The sequence below is a fragment of the Rhododendron vialii genome, chromosome 12a (assembly GCF_030253575.1).
Source record: "Rhododendron vialii isolate Sample 1 chromosome 12a, ASM3025357v1".
In the NCBI taxonomy this organism is placed as follows: domain Eukaryota; kingdom Viridiplantae; phylum Streptophyta; class Magnoliopsida; order Ericales; family Ericaceae; genus Rhododendron; species Rhododendron vialii.
The window spans coordinates 14,908,613-14,927,606 of NC_080568.1; the positions used below are offsets into that span (position 1 = coordinate 14,908,613).

The 18,994-nt window shown below is 37.7% G+C and overlaps 4 protein-coding genes and 1 pseudogene across 4 annotated transcripts; 2 read left to right on the top strand and 3 right to left on the bottom strand.

The window, feature by feature from the left end:
* Positions 1-1,046: 1,046 nt before the first annotated feature.
* On the top strand, positions 1,047-18,944 carry LOC131310207 (uncharacterized; annotated as a pseudogene).
* LOC131309487 (uncharacterized) lies at positions 4,366-5,656 on the top strand. The gene is made up of 3 exons (XM_058336114.1): positions 4,366-4,777; positions 5,197-5,363; positions 5,423-5,656. The coding sequence occupies exons 1-3, from the start codon at positions 4,366-4,368 to the stop codon at positions 5,654-5,656; spliced, it is 813 nt and encodes a 270-aa protein (XP_058192097.1).
* Positions 7,362-9,989, bottom strand: LOC131309488 (stress response protein NST1-like). Its single transcript, XM_058336115.1, has 6 exons — positions 9,335-9,989; positions 8,730-9,154; positions 8,550-8,640; positions 7,967-8,059; positions 7,603-7,869; positions 7,362-7,520 (listed from the first exon to the last, which is right to left on the bottom strand). Exons 1-6 carry the CDS (start codon positions 9,935-9,937, stop codon positions 7,362-7,364), a joined length of 1,638 nt encoding a protein of 545 aa, XP_058192098.1. The 5' UTR covers positions 9,938-9,989.
* LOC131309490 (DEK domain-containing chromatin-associated protein 4-like) lies at positions 10,315-11,693 on the bottom strand. The gene is made up of 3 exons (XM_058336116.1): positions 11,531-11,693; positions 11,122-11,368; positions 10,315-10,871 (listed from the first exon to the last, which is right to left on the bottom strand). Exons 1-3 carry the CDS (start codon positions 11,691-11,693, stop codon positions 10,361-10,363), a joined length of 921 nt encoding a protein of 306 aa, XP_058192099.1. The 3' UTR covers positions 10,315-10,360.
* Positions 17,301-17,606, bottom strand: LOC131309491 (probable serine acetyltransferase 1). Its single transcript, XM_058336117.1, has one exon. The coding sequence runs from the start codon at positions 17,604-17,606 to the stop codon at positions 17,301-17,303; it is 306 nt and encodes a 101-aa protein (XP_058192100.1).
* Positions 18,945-18,994: the final 50 nt, after the last annotated feature.

Genomic DNA, 18,994 nt, shown 5'->3' on the forward strand with positions numbered 1-18,994 from the left:
CAAGTTCAAAGCTCAAACATCTCTCAAACCCAAAACCCAAAAACCAAAAACCAAAGTACAACACCTTTGTATTACATTCTGTTTTGATCCCTGAGGGAGGCTCTCTCTAGTTTTATTCAATCTAATCAATAAATCTGCGAGTTTATCTGCGGAGATGAAAGTTACCGAAATTCATGGTGATGCTCTGTTTAATGCGTGACAAAAAAGTTACGAAAAAAGCAGAGCCCACCTGATTTCTCTCTCTAGTTTTTATGCCAGTGTCCTACCATTCTGGCGGTGTTCCTTTCAAGATTCACTACTGCACTCTCAGTTTTGTTTCCCTGTCTTTGTACTGTTTCCATCGGTGTATTAATAATAGATTTTAAATTTAGTTGTTGTTCTTCACAGCTTTTTTGGGACCTTTTGGGGCTTTTTGAGTTTTTTTTTTTAATTTAAATTTTTTTCGCGTTTGTTAGTTTTGTGTTAAATTTCAGTCACATGCCATTTCCGATCGTTACCTGAACTTTTTGCATAAACTTGAGTAAAAGCTTCGCTGATATGAACACTTAAAAGAGCAAACTTAAATCTCTTGATTTTCATGGTTGACCCCAAGTTTGAGTTTGATGAATGCATTGAGAGTTTCAAGTGAACTTAACTCAAATACAGAAGTTGAGTATGGAAAAATAGGGTAAGGGCTAGAGATGCTATTCTGCTGATGTGTTCACAATTTTCCCAAGTTAAATTAGGAGGCGTTTTCACTAAAAAAAATTTGGACTACAAGTTATTGCATTTTGTTCACACTAACCGACAACTTCTTCCTCTATTTTTTCCCTCTATTTGTGCCTTCAACCCACTCATATACCATCTACAACTTATAGGTTATTGGAAATAAATTAACATTTTTGGACAGCAAAAAGTTGTCCATAACTTATTCATTAGCGGAAACGCTTTGTTCTTGAAATAACTGCATTTCGCACTTTGTATTTGGATCATAGTTTTGTGATTCCAAGATGTAAGTGTTCACAATTAATGAGTAATATTAGAAGATGAGAGAGTTTATAGATTCCAAGATGTAAGTGTTCACAATTAATGAGTAATATTAGAAGATGAGAGAGTTTATACATAAGCAAATCTTAGAGATTGCGCCCCTAAATTAGCCCGTAAACCTATCTTGAGATCAGCGGTACGTAAACGTGGAGTTACACAGTTACAGTTACGAGAATCTGGGTCTTGAGCTTTTTTTTGATCCGCTATTTGGGTCTTAACTTGGTCCTTAGCTTTGGGGCTCAATTGGTTTTTGGTTGGTCACATCAGTTATCTGCCAATTCTATAATGGATGGATGTTATGCTTTGGTCCTTCGTTTCTGCAGGAGGTGGATGATTTGATGATACAGAGATTTCTACGGGCTCGTGAGCTAGATATTGAAAAGGGCTCTAGCCTACTTCTGAAGTACCTAAACTGGAGGCGGGAATTCGTTCCAAACGGCTCCATATCTGCATCAGAAATTCCTAATAACCTCGCCCAAAACAAGCTGTTTGCGCAGGGGTAGATAAGATGGGGCGCCCCATAGTAGTGGCCTTTGGTGGCAGACATAAACCGTCACAGGGAAGTCTTGAAGAGCTCAAACGTATGTTGGTACTTTCCAATTACGTGTGATAGTTTTGAATCCTTTTAATCGCTTGTAATCCTTTTAATCACTTGTTATGTCTCAGTAAAAGCACGTTCATGGTTCCTTTTGATTCATTTACATTCGTGGCATTAGACAAAGGAATTGATATCCTTTGTTGTTCGAATGATGTCTACATAAAGCTAACTTGTTCTCTCGTTTTCTACAGGTTTTATGGTTTTTTGTCTTGATATGATATGTGCTAGGTAAAATCTCTAACAAGGAAATCTGATTTCTGAGGCTCATTTTCTCTTACATAGAGTATGAAAATTGTAAATGAAGGGCATCAACTTCTAGGCAAAAGCTTGTTATTGCATGTGATGTGGCAATATAATGGCTTGAGAATAGATGAAATGAAGATTTGTTACCTTGATACTCTTAATGTGTTTTGTCTTGAAAGTTTGCTACTTCAATTGAAGCTACTTTATTTCCCTAATTGCAAACCAGAAGTAAGTAATTCGTCATCATTTCCCATGTAACATGCTAAAGACATTCCATCTATGGCGAAATTTGGGACATTTGATCCGGTTATTAATCTTACTTGCCGTCCCCTTGATCTCTTTCAAAATGCCAAGAGGACAGGAAAAGTTCCTTTGCATTGGAGACTTTGAGGGATGGGGATACACTAGCAGTGACATTCGAGGATACTTGGCAGCTCTATCAATCTTACAGGTGAGGTTTACTTCTCAGGAAAGTGCTATTGTGTTTCAACCTAAGAAATTTACGAACTTCTCTTACTCACGAATGTGGCATGCCATAATGAAACATTAGTATCTGGTACGGGATCCCAAACGACAATATGACGGGGACAACAAAAGTTTCGAAGATTCGTCAAGCTTGACACAATTTCTTAGGAATACATGCCAGATTAACATACTAGTTCTGTGGCTTAGCCAAGTGAACAATCAGAAACTCTTTACTTGACTGCGCATGCCCACTCTTTTTCCTTTGAACTTTCTTCTTGCCGAGAATATTGCATCCAAGTATCTAGCTAGTGGAGAGTTAATGCAATGTCGTATCCATATATAGTTTTGCTCTAGAAATGGGTCAATTGGCAAAATAATCCAAATGGCTTTTTTTTTTTTTTTGTCCTTATTCAATTGGGGAATTTAATTAGCCATCTTTTTACTCTACTTATTTAGGTGCTCATCCTAATATGTTTAAATACTTATCTTTACATCCTCAAATTCAATTAAATCCTAAACTACCCTTTCTTTCTCCTAATTTTTCAAATCTCTCTCCCTCTTTTTTTTTTCCAGCAAATTGGTCTACAGTCCAGTTTGGACCAGCCCATTTGGATTCTAGCCCAGCTTCTTTTACCGTGCTGGACTTGGTCCATTATATTGTTTAATTTGAAGTCTAAGGTCTTTGAATTTACTATTTTAGCCTTTTGTATTTAAAACTGGGGCCAATTTACATTCCAATCGTGCGCTGTTTTTCAAATGGCGCGTTGAACGCTAGGGCTGGCGATCGTCTCTCTCTCTCTCTCTCTCTCTCGATCTCTCTGGATCTCTCTCTGGATCTCTCTCTCTTGATCTCTATCAGGTACGTCTCTCTCTCTCTCTCTCTCTCTCTCTCTCTCTCTCTCTCTCTCGTTGTTGATTTTTTTGCAAGTTATGGATTAGTTTCGAGTTTGTGCAATTTTGACTCTGTTTTGAGTTTGTGCGATTTGTAATTGTACTATTTTTTGGAGTTTTGCAAGCTATCATTGTTTGGTAATGCTGTTTGTTGATTTACTAGCACAATGATCATTTGTGTATTGGCATATTTGTATCTGTTAGTCTTTCTGTGTATCTGTCATGTTGTTTTTGTTCGTATGCTGTATTTGTATATGTATCTGTATCTATCAGCGTGATTTTGTTGGCATGTTTGTATCTGTTAGTCTCTCTGTGTTTCTACATGTTTTTGTTCTGTATCTGTCAGCATGTTCGTGTATCTGTGTCCCTTTGTCTCTCTGTTTTGTTTGGTATATGCGTTTATATTTGTCCTGTTATACCTTTGTTTTCTATTTGTTTTTGCAGAGTAGGATTACTCTATTTCAATGGCTTCTTCTGTTATATTGATGTGCAAATATGATGAAGTTATTCTAATTGTCATGGCTACAAGAGGTTTTGGTTTCAATGATCTGGTGGAAAGCATTCATAAAAAGTGGCAGAATTTGGGTAGTTTTGAGCTTTTTTATGCTGTCGCTGACCATCATAATTGCATTCTGGACAATGATGAAGACTTTTGTAACATGATTGCATTAGCTGCTGCGTTTGGTGTGACTTGTGTTGATGTATCTGTTGGGGTTATTTCTTCTTCTACCATTGAATGCGATAAAAGTTTGGGTGAATGTGTTAGGAGTTTTGAATATGGTGAGTGTAGTACTTTTCAAGGAGAGGAAGAAGATCCGCTTGATAAATTTTGTCCTCATCATGAGACAGTGCGTCTTTCAGCCGATTGGGTTAATTTGCTTAAGTGTGTTGGTCAAGAGTTCAGAGATGGTGTAGATGATTTTAAGGCTTGTTTGTCTAAATATGCCGTTGAAGTTGGTTTCAAGTATAAATATCTGAAAAATGACAGATTAAGAGTAACGGCCGAGTGCTGTAAGAAGCTAGATGGTTGTACATGATTTATTCACGCAACTTTAGAAAGATTGAATAATTTTTTTGTTATTAGGGAGTTTCACAAAGAGCACAATTGTCTTGGTACGTTTTTTAGTTCAAAAAATCCTCGGATGACCTCAAAAATTATTGCCAAAGAAATTGTTGATGAGGTTCGTTCGAAGCCATCTTACACACCGATAGAGTGTTTGAAACATTTTGAGGGACGATATGGTTGTTTGATTGGTTATTACCATGCATGGTTAGCAGTTGAGAAAGCAAATAAGGAGCTATTTGGTGATTTTCAATTATCTTTTGACAAACTCCGCTGGTATGCTGAGGAATTAAAGGAGAAAAACCCGGGGACTGTTATGGATGTGGAATATTGCAATGAAACTAATCGGTTTATAAGGTTTTTCCCGGCGTTTGATGCATGCATTAAAGGCTTCAACTATTGTCGTCCTATTTTGGCTGTTGATGGTACCTTTTTGAAGGGGAGATACAAAGGAACGCTTCTCTCAGCTATAGGAAAGGATGCCGATCAAGGTTAGTTACTATTTTTTGTTGCTTGTTGTATCTGTTAGTCTCTTGGTATCTCTGTCAGCATGTTCGTGTATCTGTTGACATGTTGGTTTTATTGGTATATCTGTGTATCTGTCTATTTGTTTTGGTATATCTGTTGTTGATGTTGTTGATAATGTATTTTGTTGTTTGCTTTTGTTGAAGGATTAGGTTTGGTTGGTATATCTGTCTCTTTGTTTTGGTATATCTGTTGTTCAAACAGTTGATAATCTTTTTTTTTTGTTGTTGCTGCTTGTTTTATCTCTTAGTCTCTTGGTATCTCTGTCAGCATGTTCGTGTATCTTTTGTTGATTTTGTTGTATCTCTTAGTCTTTTGACATATTGGTTTTGTTGATATATCTGTGTATCTGTCTTTTTGTTTGATATATCTGTTGTTGATACAGTTGATATTGTTTTTTGTTGTTGCCTTTTGTTGGAGTATGATTATTTCCTCTTGCTATCGGCGTTGTTGACTCTGAGACAGAGGCAAATTGGCAATGGTTTTTGGAAAAGCTGTCGACAGTTATTACGTGTTCTCGGCCTCTTACGTTCTTTACGGATCGTCACTCTGGTCTTGTAAAGTATGTGCCTACAGTTTTCCCAACTGGTTATCACTCTTACTGCTTACAGCATTTGAAGGGAAACCTTAGGGATAAGCTTTCAGGTCGACTCTCAAATGGGTTTAGGGAGAAAGTAGTCAATCTTTTCAATGATTGTGCACATGCTCCTACTGTGATAACTTTTGACAAGGCTCTTGAAGAGCTATGTACTGTTGGTGGAGCGAGTGCAAAGAATTTTGTTGAGTCATTTCCGCTTGAGAGATGGGCAAACGTGTACTTGAAGGTAGACGATATGGTGAAATGACTTCAAATGCAGCTGAGTCATTTAACAACCAGATTCTTAAATTCCGTCATTTGCCAATATGTGAGTTGGTTGATAAGGTAAGGGTGCTAATCATGGAGCAGATGTGTAACAGGAGACTACTATCAAACAAGTAGAGCAGCTATGTTTGTCCTGTAATGGAGAAAAAGTTGATTGACCGTTTCAATAAAGGTCGAACTTGGCATGTGGCAGCAGCAAACGATGATATTTTTGAGATTTTTTCTCAGCCAACTGTTGTGGTTGATCTTAAGAAGAGGACATGCACGTGCTGTCGTTGGCAACTTCATCTTTTTCCATGTGTGCATGCTGTTACAGTTATTCAAAAGACAGAAAAGCAAATGTACGATTATATTGATCCCTATTATACCATCGAGGCTTTCCAATTGTCGTATGAAGGTACTATAAACCCGGTCCCCACTCTTGGAGCTCCGGTGATCACGAAAGAATCTGCCATCATTCTTCCTCCTAAAACGAGGAGGCCACATGGGAGGCCAAAAGTTGGGAGAATCCGATCAAGGGGTGAGAAAGTAAGGCAAATGTTGTGCGGGAGGTGTGGGAAGTTAGGCAAACACAACAGAAGGACTTGCAAAGAGGCCGTTGATTGATGATTCTTTAATTGCTATTCTTACGTTTTCTAGATATACTTTGTAATTGACTTTCATTTGGATATAAATCGAGGTGGTTCATTTACTGCAGTCATTTTGTGTATCTAATTGAATGTTGGTATAACCGTATCTGTTTTAAAAAGATATATTGGTATATGTGTATCTTTTTTATGTTGGTGTATCTGTTTGTCTTTATGTTGGTATATTGGTGTATCTATATGTGTATGTCGGTATATCTGTTGGTGGTATGTCTGTATCTGTTGCTGCGTTAGTGTATCTGAAAGATTTCCCTCAAACCATACATATGATTTTCATCATTGTCCATAATGCACTTTGTAATTGACTTTCATTTGGGTATATCTGTTGGTGGTATGTCTTGTATAGGGGCAAGACATTCCAGATATGGTCAGGTGGATGCCTAGTGAGAATAATTTTACAAATGAAAAACGAGAGATATAAAGATTAATTCTACTTCAGTAAAGATCATAACCATTGTGGTCGAATTGTTTGGACAACAAAAAATATGTACAACCATTGGTATGGAAAATTCCAATTGTTTGGAGCCGAGTATATGCCTAAATTGCCAATCCATGCATTAGCTGCTTGCTTTTCCATTTTTCTGTTGACCATGTTCTGGGCTTGTCATTACATGTACAGACTAATTTTACTTCATAACCCTTGTCGTCCGGTTTGAGGATAACAGTTTACCACCGGACACCAAAAAAATATGTACAACCCTTGGTATGGACAAAAAAACTTTAATTCTTGAGCAAAAGTATATGCCTAAGCTGTCATTCCTTGCATTAGCTGGTTGCTTTTCCATTCTTCTATTAACCATGTTCTGGGCTTGTCATTCAAGAATATATGGACCAATTCAGCTCTGAATTTTTTCAGATTTTCCACAGTGAGATACGTTGGGACGGGCTTCTGTTCTTCAAGTTGTTTAATGATATAGCACACAATTATTCCACAATCAACCTTGTAGAATTCATAGAAAGCAGGTCGAAGAAGAGAAGAGTTTAAGAACACGACGACGGTGATAGATACAGGGACAGATACACCAACATAAAAATAACAGAAGCTTACGATCCATGTTGTTGCTGAGGCGCATCATCAATGGAGCTTATTGGAGCACTGAGTGTGTTGGTTGGAAACAGTGTTGGTTTAGGTGTAGAAATGAGTTCAAAGCTTGGTGGTTTACTAAGAGTCAACTTCCTCATTTGCTCTTCCACGTACTCTTTCTACAATTTGTAAAAAACAGCAAATTTTTTTAACTGTTATGATTAAGGGATGGACTACCAAATTAAAGGTAAAGTTATGTACCACAATGGAGGCATCTGTCAAGTAAGGATCCTTCTTTTTCTTGGGCATCGTCAAAGAATTGTAGTGCATCCATTGTTGCTTGGAAGTATCGTAGACCAGAAGAGTCCAATGATCAGGAGCTTTCACTTTTCTGCCTCCCATTGAATTCATCGGGAATATGAGATATTTGTAGAATGCAACACCATTTATGTCGATAACTTTGTCTAGTTCTTTCAGCTTTTCGTTGATTAAGTTTGTTCTTGCATCAGCTTTTTCTTTGATTAGTGTCTGTCAAAAAAGAATGTATTTCACATATTATCAGATATTGGGATAACATATATCTGTTCTCAGTTGACAAAGATGGAATACTGAACAGTTTGCATACCCAACAGGTGGATGTAATGTAGAAGCAGTTCCCCTGTGTTTTTGCTGTCTTTTCTTCCTGTCTTTCCAAAATGTGAGTGAGCCCATCAATGCACTGCAATAGTTATGTTTTGATGTTAGAATTGAAGTTGATAAAAAACAGATGTACCCATAGACCTACATGGTTCCAAAGTACTAAACAGATGTACCAAATATGCTTAAAACAGATATACCAAGTGTACAAACAGATACGTTGTTCCAAACAGACCTGTATTGTTCCAAACTACAAAAACTACCAAATAGATGTACCAAACATGCTTAAAAACAGATATACCAAGTGTACTAACAGATACAAACCTATATTGTTCCAAACTACAAAAACTACCAAACAGATGTACCAAACATGCTTAAAAGAGATATACCAAGTGTACTAAAAGATACAGATATACTAACAGACCAGCATTGCTTCAAACTACAACAATCGAACTGATTTACCAACACGTAGATATACATAACCAACTTAGAAACCAGCCGATATACAAACGTATTAACAGATACACTCACATAAAATCAGATACAAGTAAAAATAGTTTCTTTGGTGTTACCGTGTTTCCAATATCACCCTCGTTCAACAGATTCAGGACGTCTTCGATTGTAACTGTATCATTGTTGACTGGGTTGTGCCAGATGAAAGCTCTGCGATTGCCAGAAGAAAAGATGTATTAAATGGAATGAAATTTGTGAATTTTACTCTATACAAATCTAGCTTTGCTGATTTCACTTACTTTTTGTCTTCTTTCTCAAATTCATAAATCGTATCTAGTAGATCCATATCTTCCTCCGAAATGTAATTGAACAGCTTTGTCATTTCAAATGTAGAATTGCTTTTCTTTCTTTCCTTCTGGTTTCTATTATAGTAGATGAACCCTTCCTCCATCTTCACTGTTCTGTCATCTTTGCCCTTCAGATCTTTTACCATTGACGACGGGTCAATATCATCTTGTTCTCTCTTCCTTTTCTTTTGTTCTTTCCTTTCTCCTTCCTGTGTGTCTTTGAAGATTTGGGAGATTGTTTTGTCAATGACTTCGTCAGACAAAATTTCATCATGCAATCCAGTTGCTATCTCAACTCTTTCACTGATAGTTTGTTCAACTTCTCCTTCCTTGCTCTGCTCCTCTTCTTGCATTTTCTCTTTGTCTTCTTCTTTGTCCTGACAAAGTGAATTAGGCAATTATGATTATGATTTATGTGTGTAACTAATGTACAGATACATATATGACGAGGCATACAGATATACCAAAACACTAACAGATACAGATAAAACTAAACAAATACCAACAGATATACAAACAGATATAGCAACATACTTATGAAGAGATGTTTTTCTTACGTGGTATTCTTGTGTAACCATATGGGTTACCATGTCATCTAGGCCATCTTCGAAACTTGCTTTGTCTTTTTCAGATTTTTCAAGTTTTTCCTCTAATAAGTCGTTGCTGACGTACAAACCTTCTAGTTCAACCTCCTTTTGCACAATTTCTTCCTGCAGGATACCCTTTTCATCATGTACCGTCCTGACTTCTGTTTCATAGTCAAACATTTGCTCAGCGGCGTCTTCATACAGTACATGGTCCCTTTCAAGTTCAGCTATTTTTTGTTGCAAAGTTTGAATTACTCTGTCCTTTTCCTTCGATTCTTCCTTCAACCTGTCAATTTCTTTGAGTAGGTCGGAAATTAGGTTGTTGGTATCATTGTTAGTCTCCTCAACCCCCTCGTCCTTCTCAAATTTCGATCCATCGTCGTCCAAGCTGCACTCCCGAGCATCATCATCCTTCACATCACTCTTATTTTCAATTTGTTCAAGAAAATGCAACAACTTTTTCTCTTTCTCGTTGATGGGCTCCAATTCTGCATCCTTTACCATTTCTGGATTAAGGGATTCCAATGGTGTTCGTGCCAACGCTTCTGGTAAATCACTCATATCCCACTTCATAATCCTTGGACAATTGTCTTTTGATTATTGCATATTCATTATGCTTGTATGCTCGCAGAGCCAATACTGCATTCAAGCAAAGTAGCAATCACCGTAGAATTCTAATATAAAGCAGATACAGGTATAGAAAACAGATACACATATAAAACAGATACAAATACAGATACCAATATAAAACAGATACAGATACAAATACAGATACACAGATAAAACGGATACACATATACGGATATACCAATATAAAATAGATACAGATATAGCAACAAACATGACATTAAACTACAAATAGAAGAGATATTCACCAGTAGTCCAAGTACACATCCACCAACAGTTGTTGGATTTGTATGCTTTGTATCAAGCTCTTTGACCAAGTGCTCTATAATGAATGTTGACCATGCATACGTTATGGATGTGTTGAGATCCTCAATGAATGGACAGTAAGCCCAGCTTAATTTTGGTTGTGAGAGTGGGACAAAGATTGTCGCAAGAACCAACATCATTAGCACACGTGCGATGTCCTGCGCACTTTGAGTAGAATCTTTTGTAAAAGCTTTTTCTCAAGAATATCTTCATCCTTGAAACTAACATTTCCTTTTGGTTTTTGAAGACTCTGTCGAGAAAATCTGAATTTGGCCTTCTCGGGTTCCCCTGGAGGTGTATTTTGATTGGTCCAGATTTGATTCCAAAGATAAGTGTCAAATCCTTGACACTTATCTTAACTAATTTGCCACCAAGATCAAAGTGTCCCTCCCCTTTGTACTTTTTGACCAACTTCAATGTAATTTCATCGCTTTTCTTCACGAAAAGTTCATTAATTTCCGGTTTGGTCATTGCAAACAAGAGATTTGCAAAAGGGGTTTTTTTGATCTCACGAACATGGAGAGGAGTGAATTTTCTGCGTTTCAGAAGCCGTACAAGGCTGACGAGATTAGACCTGCAGGAGATTTGTACAGATGAGATAATGTTATACAGATAAATCAACATAAAACAGATACACCAGTAATGTAACAGAGAAACCAACATAAAACAGATGCATCAATATAAAAACAGATACACCAATAATGGAATAGATACAGAGAAACCAATATAAAACAGATGCACCAATATAAAAACAGATACACCAGTAATATAACAGATACATATAAACTGACATAAAACAGATGCACCAATATAAAAACAGATACCTGTATTGGCAGCTCTCTTTTTTGATCTCAACAACATCTTCGTTCTCCTGTTTCTCCTTTTTTCCTTCTTGTTTTTTTACCCTTTTTTTAGGAAGACGTGGGCTAGACTTCTTCCTTTTTCCCTTGACCTTGACGAACTTGTCATCCTCCTCGTCTTCCTCCTCGTCTTCCTCATTTTCTTTCTCATCTTCCTCCTTGTCTTCCTCAACATCTTCCTGCTCGTCTTCTTCATCATCTTCCTCTAAGACTACCACATCATCTTCTTCCTCGTTTCTAGTCTTCTTGTTTCTGTTTGATTTTCGAACATGCTTCTTTTTTATTTCAATCGTCGTTTCAATTTTTTTTGACATCCTTGTTGTTCTTATTTCTCTTTTGGTAAGAGATCTTGTTATTCTCCTCGATTGAGTACCTTTAACAGGTGATTTCTGTGAAGCCCTCCTTTTTTGTGGCGATTCAATGTCATTCTTCTCCTGTTCAGTTTCCTTTGTTTGTGTTTCATCATCATCATCATCTTCCTTTTGATCTGTTGTTTTCTTTACAGCAATTGAAGGTGAGTTCTTTCTTGCTCGCATCTTAAATCTTACCTTTTTTACCTCTAACAGTCTAATCTTGTAACGCCCCGAATTTTGGGTACGTTAAAAGGGACATTTTATTGATAACATCAAATGGAGTCTGGCTCTTATTACAACAAAACTCCTACAAGAGTTCAATATTTACAAAAATGAAGAGGGCTCTACGGTTCCTAACTACAGCTCCTCAGCTCCTCCATTCTTGCCAGCTCCTCAGCTCCAAAAGCCTCCACAGTGATCTGCTTACCCTGATCATCTACAAAATCTAACACATTATACCGGCGTCGCCACCCATATAATATGTCAGGGTCACCAAAAGGTAACACCGTGAGCTACAAAGCTCAGCAGAGTAATCCCATACCCGCTAACCCATAACTTATAAACAACAAGAAATGACACATCGATTTCCACATGATACATATATACGCAGCTAACAATGACACATCCACATTCGTTAATCAACTATCGTTGGTGTCCAAGAGTTTCGTGTTTCTCCTACGCGACTCATCGTAGACTGTGTCAACATTTTCATTTACAAAATAATCTTTCGAAAACCATTTGTTTAACACAAAACATTTGCATTGGCTCCGTACCGCGGATAACCAAGCTACACACCCAACCTTTTTAAAATCATTTGCATTGGCTCCGTACCGTGGATAACCAAGCTACACATCCAACCTTGGTTCCGCCGCGCCGGGTTCCCAAGTATCCTCACAATGGTTCCGCCGCGCCGGGTTCCCATTGGCACACAAAATTATTTGCATTGACTCCGTACCGCGGATAACCAAGCTACACACCCAACCTTGGTTCCGCCGCGCCGGGTTCCCAAGTATCCTCACAATGGTTCCGCCACGCCGGGTTCCCATTGGCACACAAAAATATTTGCATTGGCTCCGTACCGCGGATAACCAAGCTACACACCCAACCTTGGTTCCGCCGCGCCGGGTTCCCATTGGCACACAAAAATATTTGCATTGGCTCCGTACCGCGGATAACCAAGCTACACACCCAACCTTGGTTCCGCCGCGCCGGGTTCCCAAGTATCCTCACAATGGTTCCGCCGCGCCGGGTTCCCATTGGCACACAAAAATATTTGCATTGGCTGCGTACCGCGGATAACCAAGCTACACACCCAACCTTGGTTCCGCCGCGCCGGGTTCCCAAGTATCCTCACAATGGTTCCGCCGCGCCGGGTTCCCATTGGCACACAAAAATATTTGCATTGGCTCCGTACCGCGGATAACCAAGCTACACACCCAACCTTGGTTCCGCCGCGCCGGGTTCCCAAATATCCTCACAATGGTTCCGCCGCGCAGGGTTCCCATTGGCACACACACAACCTCACAATGGTTCCGTTTTTCCCGGATCCCATTGGAACACACACAAAACACACACCACACAATGGGCTACCACGTCCGACCACATTGCGGTTTTCAAAACATTTCACCTTTTTCAAACATTTCTTTTACACACGCACACAACTCACATAATGCCACCCAAAACTGGTCATTATGTTGTTTCAAAAATATTTCCTTCCTCGAAAAACATTTCTTTAAATTAACCACACCCTAGGTGTCATGTTTCTACTTTCTCGGTTCTCGTGTCTCGTTTACATGCAAAGACTCAGCGATAAGCATGAAACATACTATCAAGATCATCCAATTCTATACTACTTATCATGTTAAATCATCACTTATAGCATAACGCCACATGTACGGACGCCCTTGGAGTGTATCACTTATGCTTTATTCAAAGCACAACGCCACATGTACGGACGTCTTTGGAGTGAAATCACCTATGCTTTATCACACCACAAGTAATACAAGCAATTCATATATGCATACTTATAACTATCTTAAATATCAAAAATACAAATACTTCGAGATAAGTACGTAAATAAAGATAACCTACTTTATACTTGAGTAAGTAAATAAATAGGGAGTAAGTAAGGATTTCCTTACTTTCTAACATACGGTTCTATACGTAGAGTTAGGGGCAAGGGGTTCTACCTTACTTCTTGGCGGTAGTCGGCTACGGAAGGTTAGTCGGCTACGGAAAGTACGTCGGTGGTCGAGCGGAGTAACTTCCTATGGTAGGCCTCCGGTAGCTTCGAAAGAGAAAGGTTTCTCTCGAAACTTCTACTTGACTAACACTACTCTACTTTATGGATCGAAGGGGTGGTCGAGTGGCGGTTTAGTGGCGGCTTAGGTTGAGTTTCTTGAAGAACTCAAGAACAAAGAAGAACTAAAGAAAGAACAAAGAAAGAACAAAGAATTTCTAGAGAGAGAAGTTGCTAGGTGAAGGTGTGTGTTGAATGGCAAACATGGGGTTCTATTTATAGGCAAAACCTTGGCTCCCTCTCCCTCTCTAATGGCCGGCCCTCTCTCTCTCTAAATCCTCCATGGATTTGCTCCATTAAGTCATCAAATCACCTCACATGTCAAGCCATGCCTTGTCCAATCCAAATCTTAGGTGTAAGGCTATGTAATCAACTAAGATCTTAGGCTTAAAAGGCTATTAAGGCTACTAAGTACTTTAATAATAATAAAATGTGTACTTTCATCACATGGGGTTTAAGAAAATATTATTTTAATGAACACATGTACTTGTTAAAAGAATAACTCTATTACCCAATAGACAATAAATCTCCTAACTTTTATTGTCCAATGGACAAAGGTTAAAAGGAAACTTTTATAGTAAAATAATTAAAGAGTACTTTTAAGCATGTGACAAAAGCCCTATATTTAAATATAGGTGTGGTACCAAGTACCCCAATTAAATAAAAAGGCTAGGATTCTCCCCATTAGTTTATAAAAGAGTACAAGTACAAGAAAATCTAGGGTTTAGATATATCCCAATAGTTTAATGCATAAAATCTCATGGGAAATCCATACTTGATTATTTAAAATGAAACTTTGTACTTGGTAGGAAGATTTGGGTTATTATCCAATGGATAATAATTTTCCTTGTGGTTAATAACCATTGGACAAAAGAGTACAAGTACCATTTATTTTAAAATAAGATTTTGAAAGACTACATGTACTTTTATAATAAAAAGTTTATTATCCAATGGACAAAAATTACCCTTGTGGTTATTAACCAATGGATAATGGAGGGGTGGGGGAATCCCCAATAAACAAAGAATAAATGTACTTTGCACATGTGTTTATAAACTCATTAAAATACTATATCCTTGTACTTATCAAAATATTTTAAAGGAAAGCCTATTGTCCAATGGATAAAAATTATCCTAACCATTATGGACCAATGGGTAAAAGCAAAAGGTTCAAAAGGTTCATCTAGTAACTAGGTAAGTCGGTTGCTCGGTTCCTCCAAGTAGTCGGTTGGAATCTAATTCGATTGGGCAAGTAGGGTTTCTGGTCGAGAGTTTAACCAACGACCGAAATCTAACTACGACGAGAAATAAACAAGAAATCATATAGCCACTTAAGAGAAAATAAGTAATTCAAATAAAATTCAAATACTTAACGAAATTTTTATTGACCAAAATTCAGGGTCGTTACAAATCTGTTCTACTACATCTTCCTGTTCAGAATAAAAAACACAAATCCAAAATAAATATAAAAACAGATATACGATCTATATTAACATATACACAGATACCAACATTGGTATATAATTCCAATAGACCAACTAGATGTACTAACTTGCTTGCAAAAACCAAACAAATATACCAACACAAAACAACAGATATACAAAGTGTACTAACAGATACAGAGATACCAACAGACCTACATGGATCCAAACTACCAAACAGATATACCAAATATGCTTAAAAAGAGATATACCAACTGTACTTACAGATATAGACCTAAAACAGACCTACATTGTTCCAAACTACAAAAACTACAGAACAGATGTACAAAACATGCTTAACACAGATATACCAAGTGTACAAACAGATACAGACCTACAAACAGACCTACATTGTTCCAAACTACAGGCAGTAATGATTACCAAAAGGGTAATAAGTAGGATATCGAAGACATATTAGTTTGCACTTCGTTCTTTAGTATCCATGACTTGGTGAACATAAACTCTGAAAGAAGGTTCTCAAAAGAAACTAAAAACTTACAAAATACGCTAATACAGGCACAACGATATACATAGAAGACAGTTAGTATACCAAACAACAACAACAGATGTACCAAGTGTACAAACAGATACAGACTTACAAACAGACCTACATTGTTCCAAACTACAAAATAGATGTACCAAAATAATGTCAAAAAGCAAACAGATACCAGCACAAAACAAACAGATGTACCAACTCGTTCATAATGAACTCAACAATAACGATGATGAACTCAACAAACAGATGTACCAAATCGAACAGATTTACCAATATGCATTCAGATACAGACATGAAACCCTAAGTTAGAAGGCGATGGAGAAGACAATAATGAACTTAACAACAACGATGATGAACTCAACCATGACGATGAGAAATGAAAACGAGAACATGCATTCAGATACAGACATGAAACCCTAAGATGAAGAAGACAATGATGAACTCGATCAAGAGGATGAGAAGTAAAAACAAGGTCGATTAACTCACCGGACGTTCCATTAGTGATCGATCGATCGAAATGAAAACGATCTGCTGATTCTTTGTCGATTCTCTCTCTCCCTTCTCGTTTCCACAGACGTTTGGTGTACGGCGAAGTTTGGAGTACAGTGAGCTCACGTGTTTGTTTTTGTAATTTTTGGGCTCGCATGAGGGCTCACGTGATGTAGGGGGTTTTTTTGTAAATTCTGGACATAATGTCCTTTATACTTTAAGAGAAAATATTTATGTCCTTATTATAGTAAAAAACCTTATAGTATGTCCTCCTACTCAATTTACCCTTTTTTTTTTTTTATCTTTTCTAATTATCTCAATTCTCTCTCCTCTTTCAAACATTTCTCTCACCTAATCTTTTGAATTTTTTCTCTCTCCTAATCTTCTCTCTCATATTTTCATTCCCCTAAAATCTAAAAAGAAAACACGATTCTTACAAAAACGAATGTGTAAGCCGGAAAACATGGCAAAACATGATCAATTCACAAAACATGACAAAATCTGATCAAGGTAGATGAACAAAACAAGATTAATTAAAAAAACATGACAAAATCGGAAAACATGACAAGTTTCGAGACGTGTAGGTTTCGATCGAGGTAGATGAACAAAACATGATCTAAATAAAAAACATGACAAGTTTTGAGAAATGTAGGTTTCGATCGAGGTAAATGAACAAAACATGATCAAATAAAAAACATGACAAGAATCATAAAATGTGACAAGTTTTGAGAAGTGTAGGTTTCAATCGAGGTAGATGAACAAAACATTATCAATTCACAAACATGACAAAACTCCCTTTCCGATTTTAGCACTGGAGTGTATGTCAACTGTGAACACGTCGGCAATATGTGGACCCACAGCCTCTTGTTGTTCATCTAAAACTTTGTAGTACACACCTTTACAATATCCACTCTCTTGCTTGCCTCACATTCAGCCGTATCTGTAACCAACGGCTTCATGTTCTGGGTCCACAAGTTGTGCGCCACGCGATGGGCCAGGATGGACAAGAACCCCTTGTAGTTCAAGAGTCAGTGGGAAAAGGAGGTGCAGGTGGGGTCGCGCTCGCACTCGCGGGCAGCGGGGAGGTCGGCAATGGTGGAGGAGGAGAGGGTGTCGAGGAAGAGGTTGTAGAGGAGGGTGGAGCAGCAGAGAGCTTGAGCGGGAGATGATGGTTGAGTAGAGGTAGCTCTGGCCAGGGTCGGCTCCGACTCGGCATCACGGCGGGCCTCGGCCTTGATCTGGGCCCATACCCAGGTCTCGTCTCCGGCTTCGCTGCTCTTGACGGCGCCGTTTTGTGCGGCGGCGGGCGGAGGTGTGAGGTCTTGGACGGGCATTTTTGCGGCGGCTGTGGGGGGTGAGATTGGGGTAAATTGGGTAGGGCTTTTTTCTAGAGAGGATTTTAATAGGCTGCGGTATTTACATTGGGTATGGAATCCCTGATTTTGGGGAGAATGGAAACCTTAAATCCCCTATTTTGTGGAGGACTAAAAACATTCCTAAAATTATGGGAAAATCAAAAATCAATACATAATATCTATATCTATATTAATATATAACTAAGGGTGTAATGGGAAATAATGCATTTTCAGGATGAGAACATAAGTATTTAAAATCTCTAGAATGGACACCTAAATAAGTCTAGTGAATAGGATGCCTATTTAATTTTCTCTTCAATTTTTTTTTTTTTTGCGTTTGTTAGTTTCTTGTCGATTTTTTGAAGATTATTGCTTCTTCATGACGAGACGAATCTAAAAAGTAAAAAATTACGATTAAAATTATTTTTTTAATAAAGACAAAAATAAGCCGATAAGCCAATTTTTCAGTCTTTATTAAAAAAATTGGTAAATTGAGTAAGAGGACTTACTATAAGGGATTTTGCTATAATAAGGACATAAATATTTTTCCCTAAAGTCTAAAGGACATTCTGTTTAGGATTTACAAAAACTCCCTCCCAAGATTGACCGGCGTTGACCAAGGTGACCGGTGTTGACCGGCATTGAACGTGCCTAAAACCCTAGGGTACCCTATGAAAGCGCGTAAAACCTTAGGGTACCCTATATATGAAAGTGCCTAAAACCTTAGGATATCCTATGAAAGTACCTCAACCGCTAAAACCCTATAATAGAAAAATACACCATAAAACTCTATGAAAGTGCCTAAAATCCTAGGGTACCCTATGAAAGTGCCTAAAAGCCTAGGGTACCCAAAAAAAAACATTTTTTGTGTTAGTCAAACAAAGCACTTGTCTCATTAAAGGCAATTTTGTCTTTTCACGGACTCTAGACTCTAAAATATTTTTATTAATGGACTATACACATCACAGAAACTTAGACAAGACTAAAGCTCCTGTGGGGTTGTTTCATTTAGACTTTAGACTAATATGCTGTAAAAAAAATTGTGTTTTGATCGTAATTACTTTTTGGATTCATCTCATCATGAAGAAGCAATAATTTTCAAAAAATCGACGAAAAACTAGCAAATGCGAATTTTTTTTGAATAAGGACAAAATAAGCCATTTGGCTTATTTTGCCAAACAAACCCTAATGAATGCTTAAGGTTGTAAATTTGTAATTTGGTTTTTTTTTTTTTTTTTGATCCTCAATTTGGTTGTTTCAATGACAGGACTTTTAACCGGAGAGGCTAGGCAAGTTATTTATGGTCCATGTACCTTACATATTTATACACAAAAAGAAGGAAATTGGATGAGTACTCCGTAGGCGAG

Coding starts and splice junctions, on each gene's coding strand:
- LOC131309487 (XM_058336114.1), top strand. CDS start 4,366: ATGACCTCAAAAATTATTGCCAAAGAAATTGTTGATGAGGTTCGTTCG. Junction 4,778..5,196: donor AGGAAAGGATGCCGATCAAG/GTTAGTTACTAT, acceptor TTGTTGATACAG/TTGATATTGTTTTTTGTTGT. Junction 5,364..5,422: donor CTTTACGGATCGTCACTCTG/GTCTTGTAAAGT, acceptor TACTGCTTACAG/CATTTGAAGGGAAACCTTAG.
- LOC131309488 (XM_058336115.1), bottom strand. CDS start 9,937: ATGAAGTGGGATATGAGTGATTTACCAGAAGCGTTGGCACGAACACCA. Junction 8,641..8,729: donor TTTGAGAAAGAAGACAAAAA/GTAAGTGAAATC, acceptor TGGCAATCGCAG/AGCTTTCATCTGGCACAACC. Junction 8,060..8,549: donor AGGGTGATATTGGAAACACG/GTAACACCAAAG, acceptor TAACTATTGCAG/TGCATTGATGGGCTCACTCA.
- LOC131309490 (XM_058336116.1), bottom strand. CDS start 11,693: ATGCGAGCAAGAAAGAACTCACCTTCAATTGCTGTAAAGAAAACAACA. Junction 11,369..11,530: donor ACAGAAATCACCTGTTAAAG/GTACTCAATCGA, acceptor ATGATGTGGTAG/TCTTAGAGGAAGATGATGAA. Junction 10,872..11,121: donor AAAGAGAGCTGCCAATACAG/GTATCTGTTTTT, acceptor AATCTCCTGCAG/GTCTAATCTCGTCAGCCTTG.
- LOC131309491 (XM_058336117.1), bottom strand. CDS start 17,606: ATGCCCGTCCAAGACCTCACACCTCCGCCCGCCGCCGCACAAAACGGC.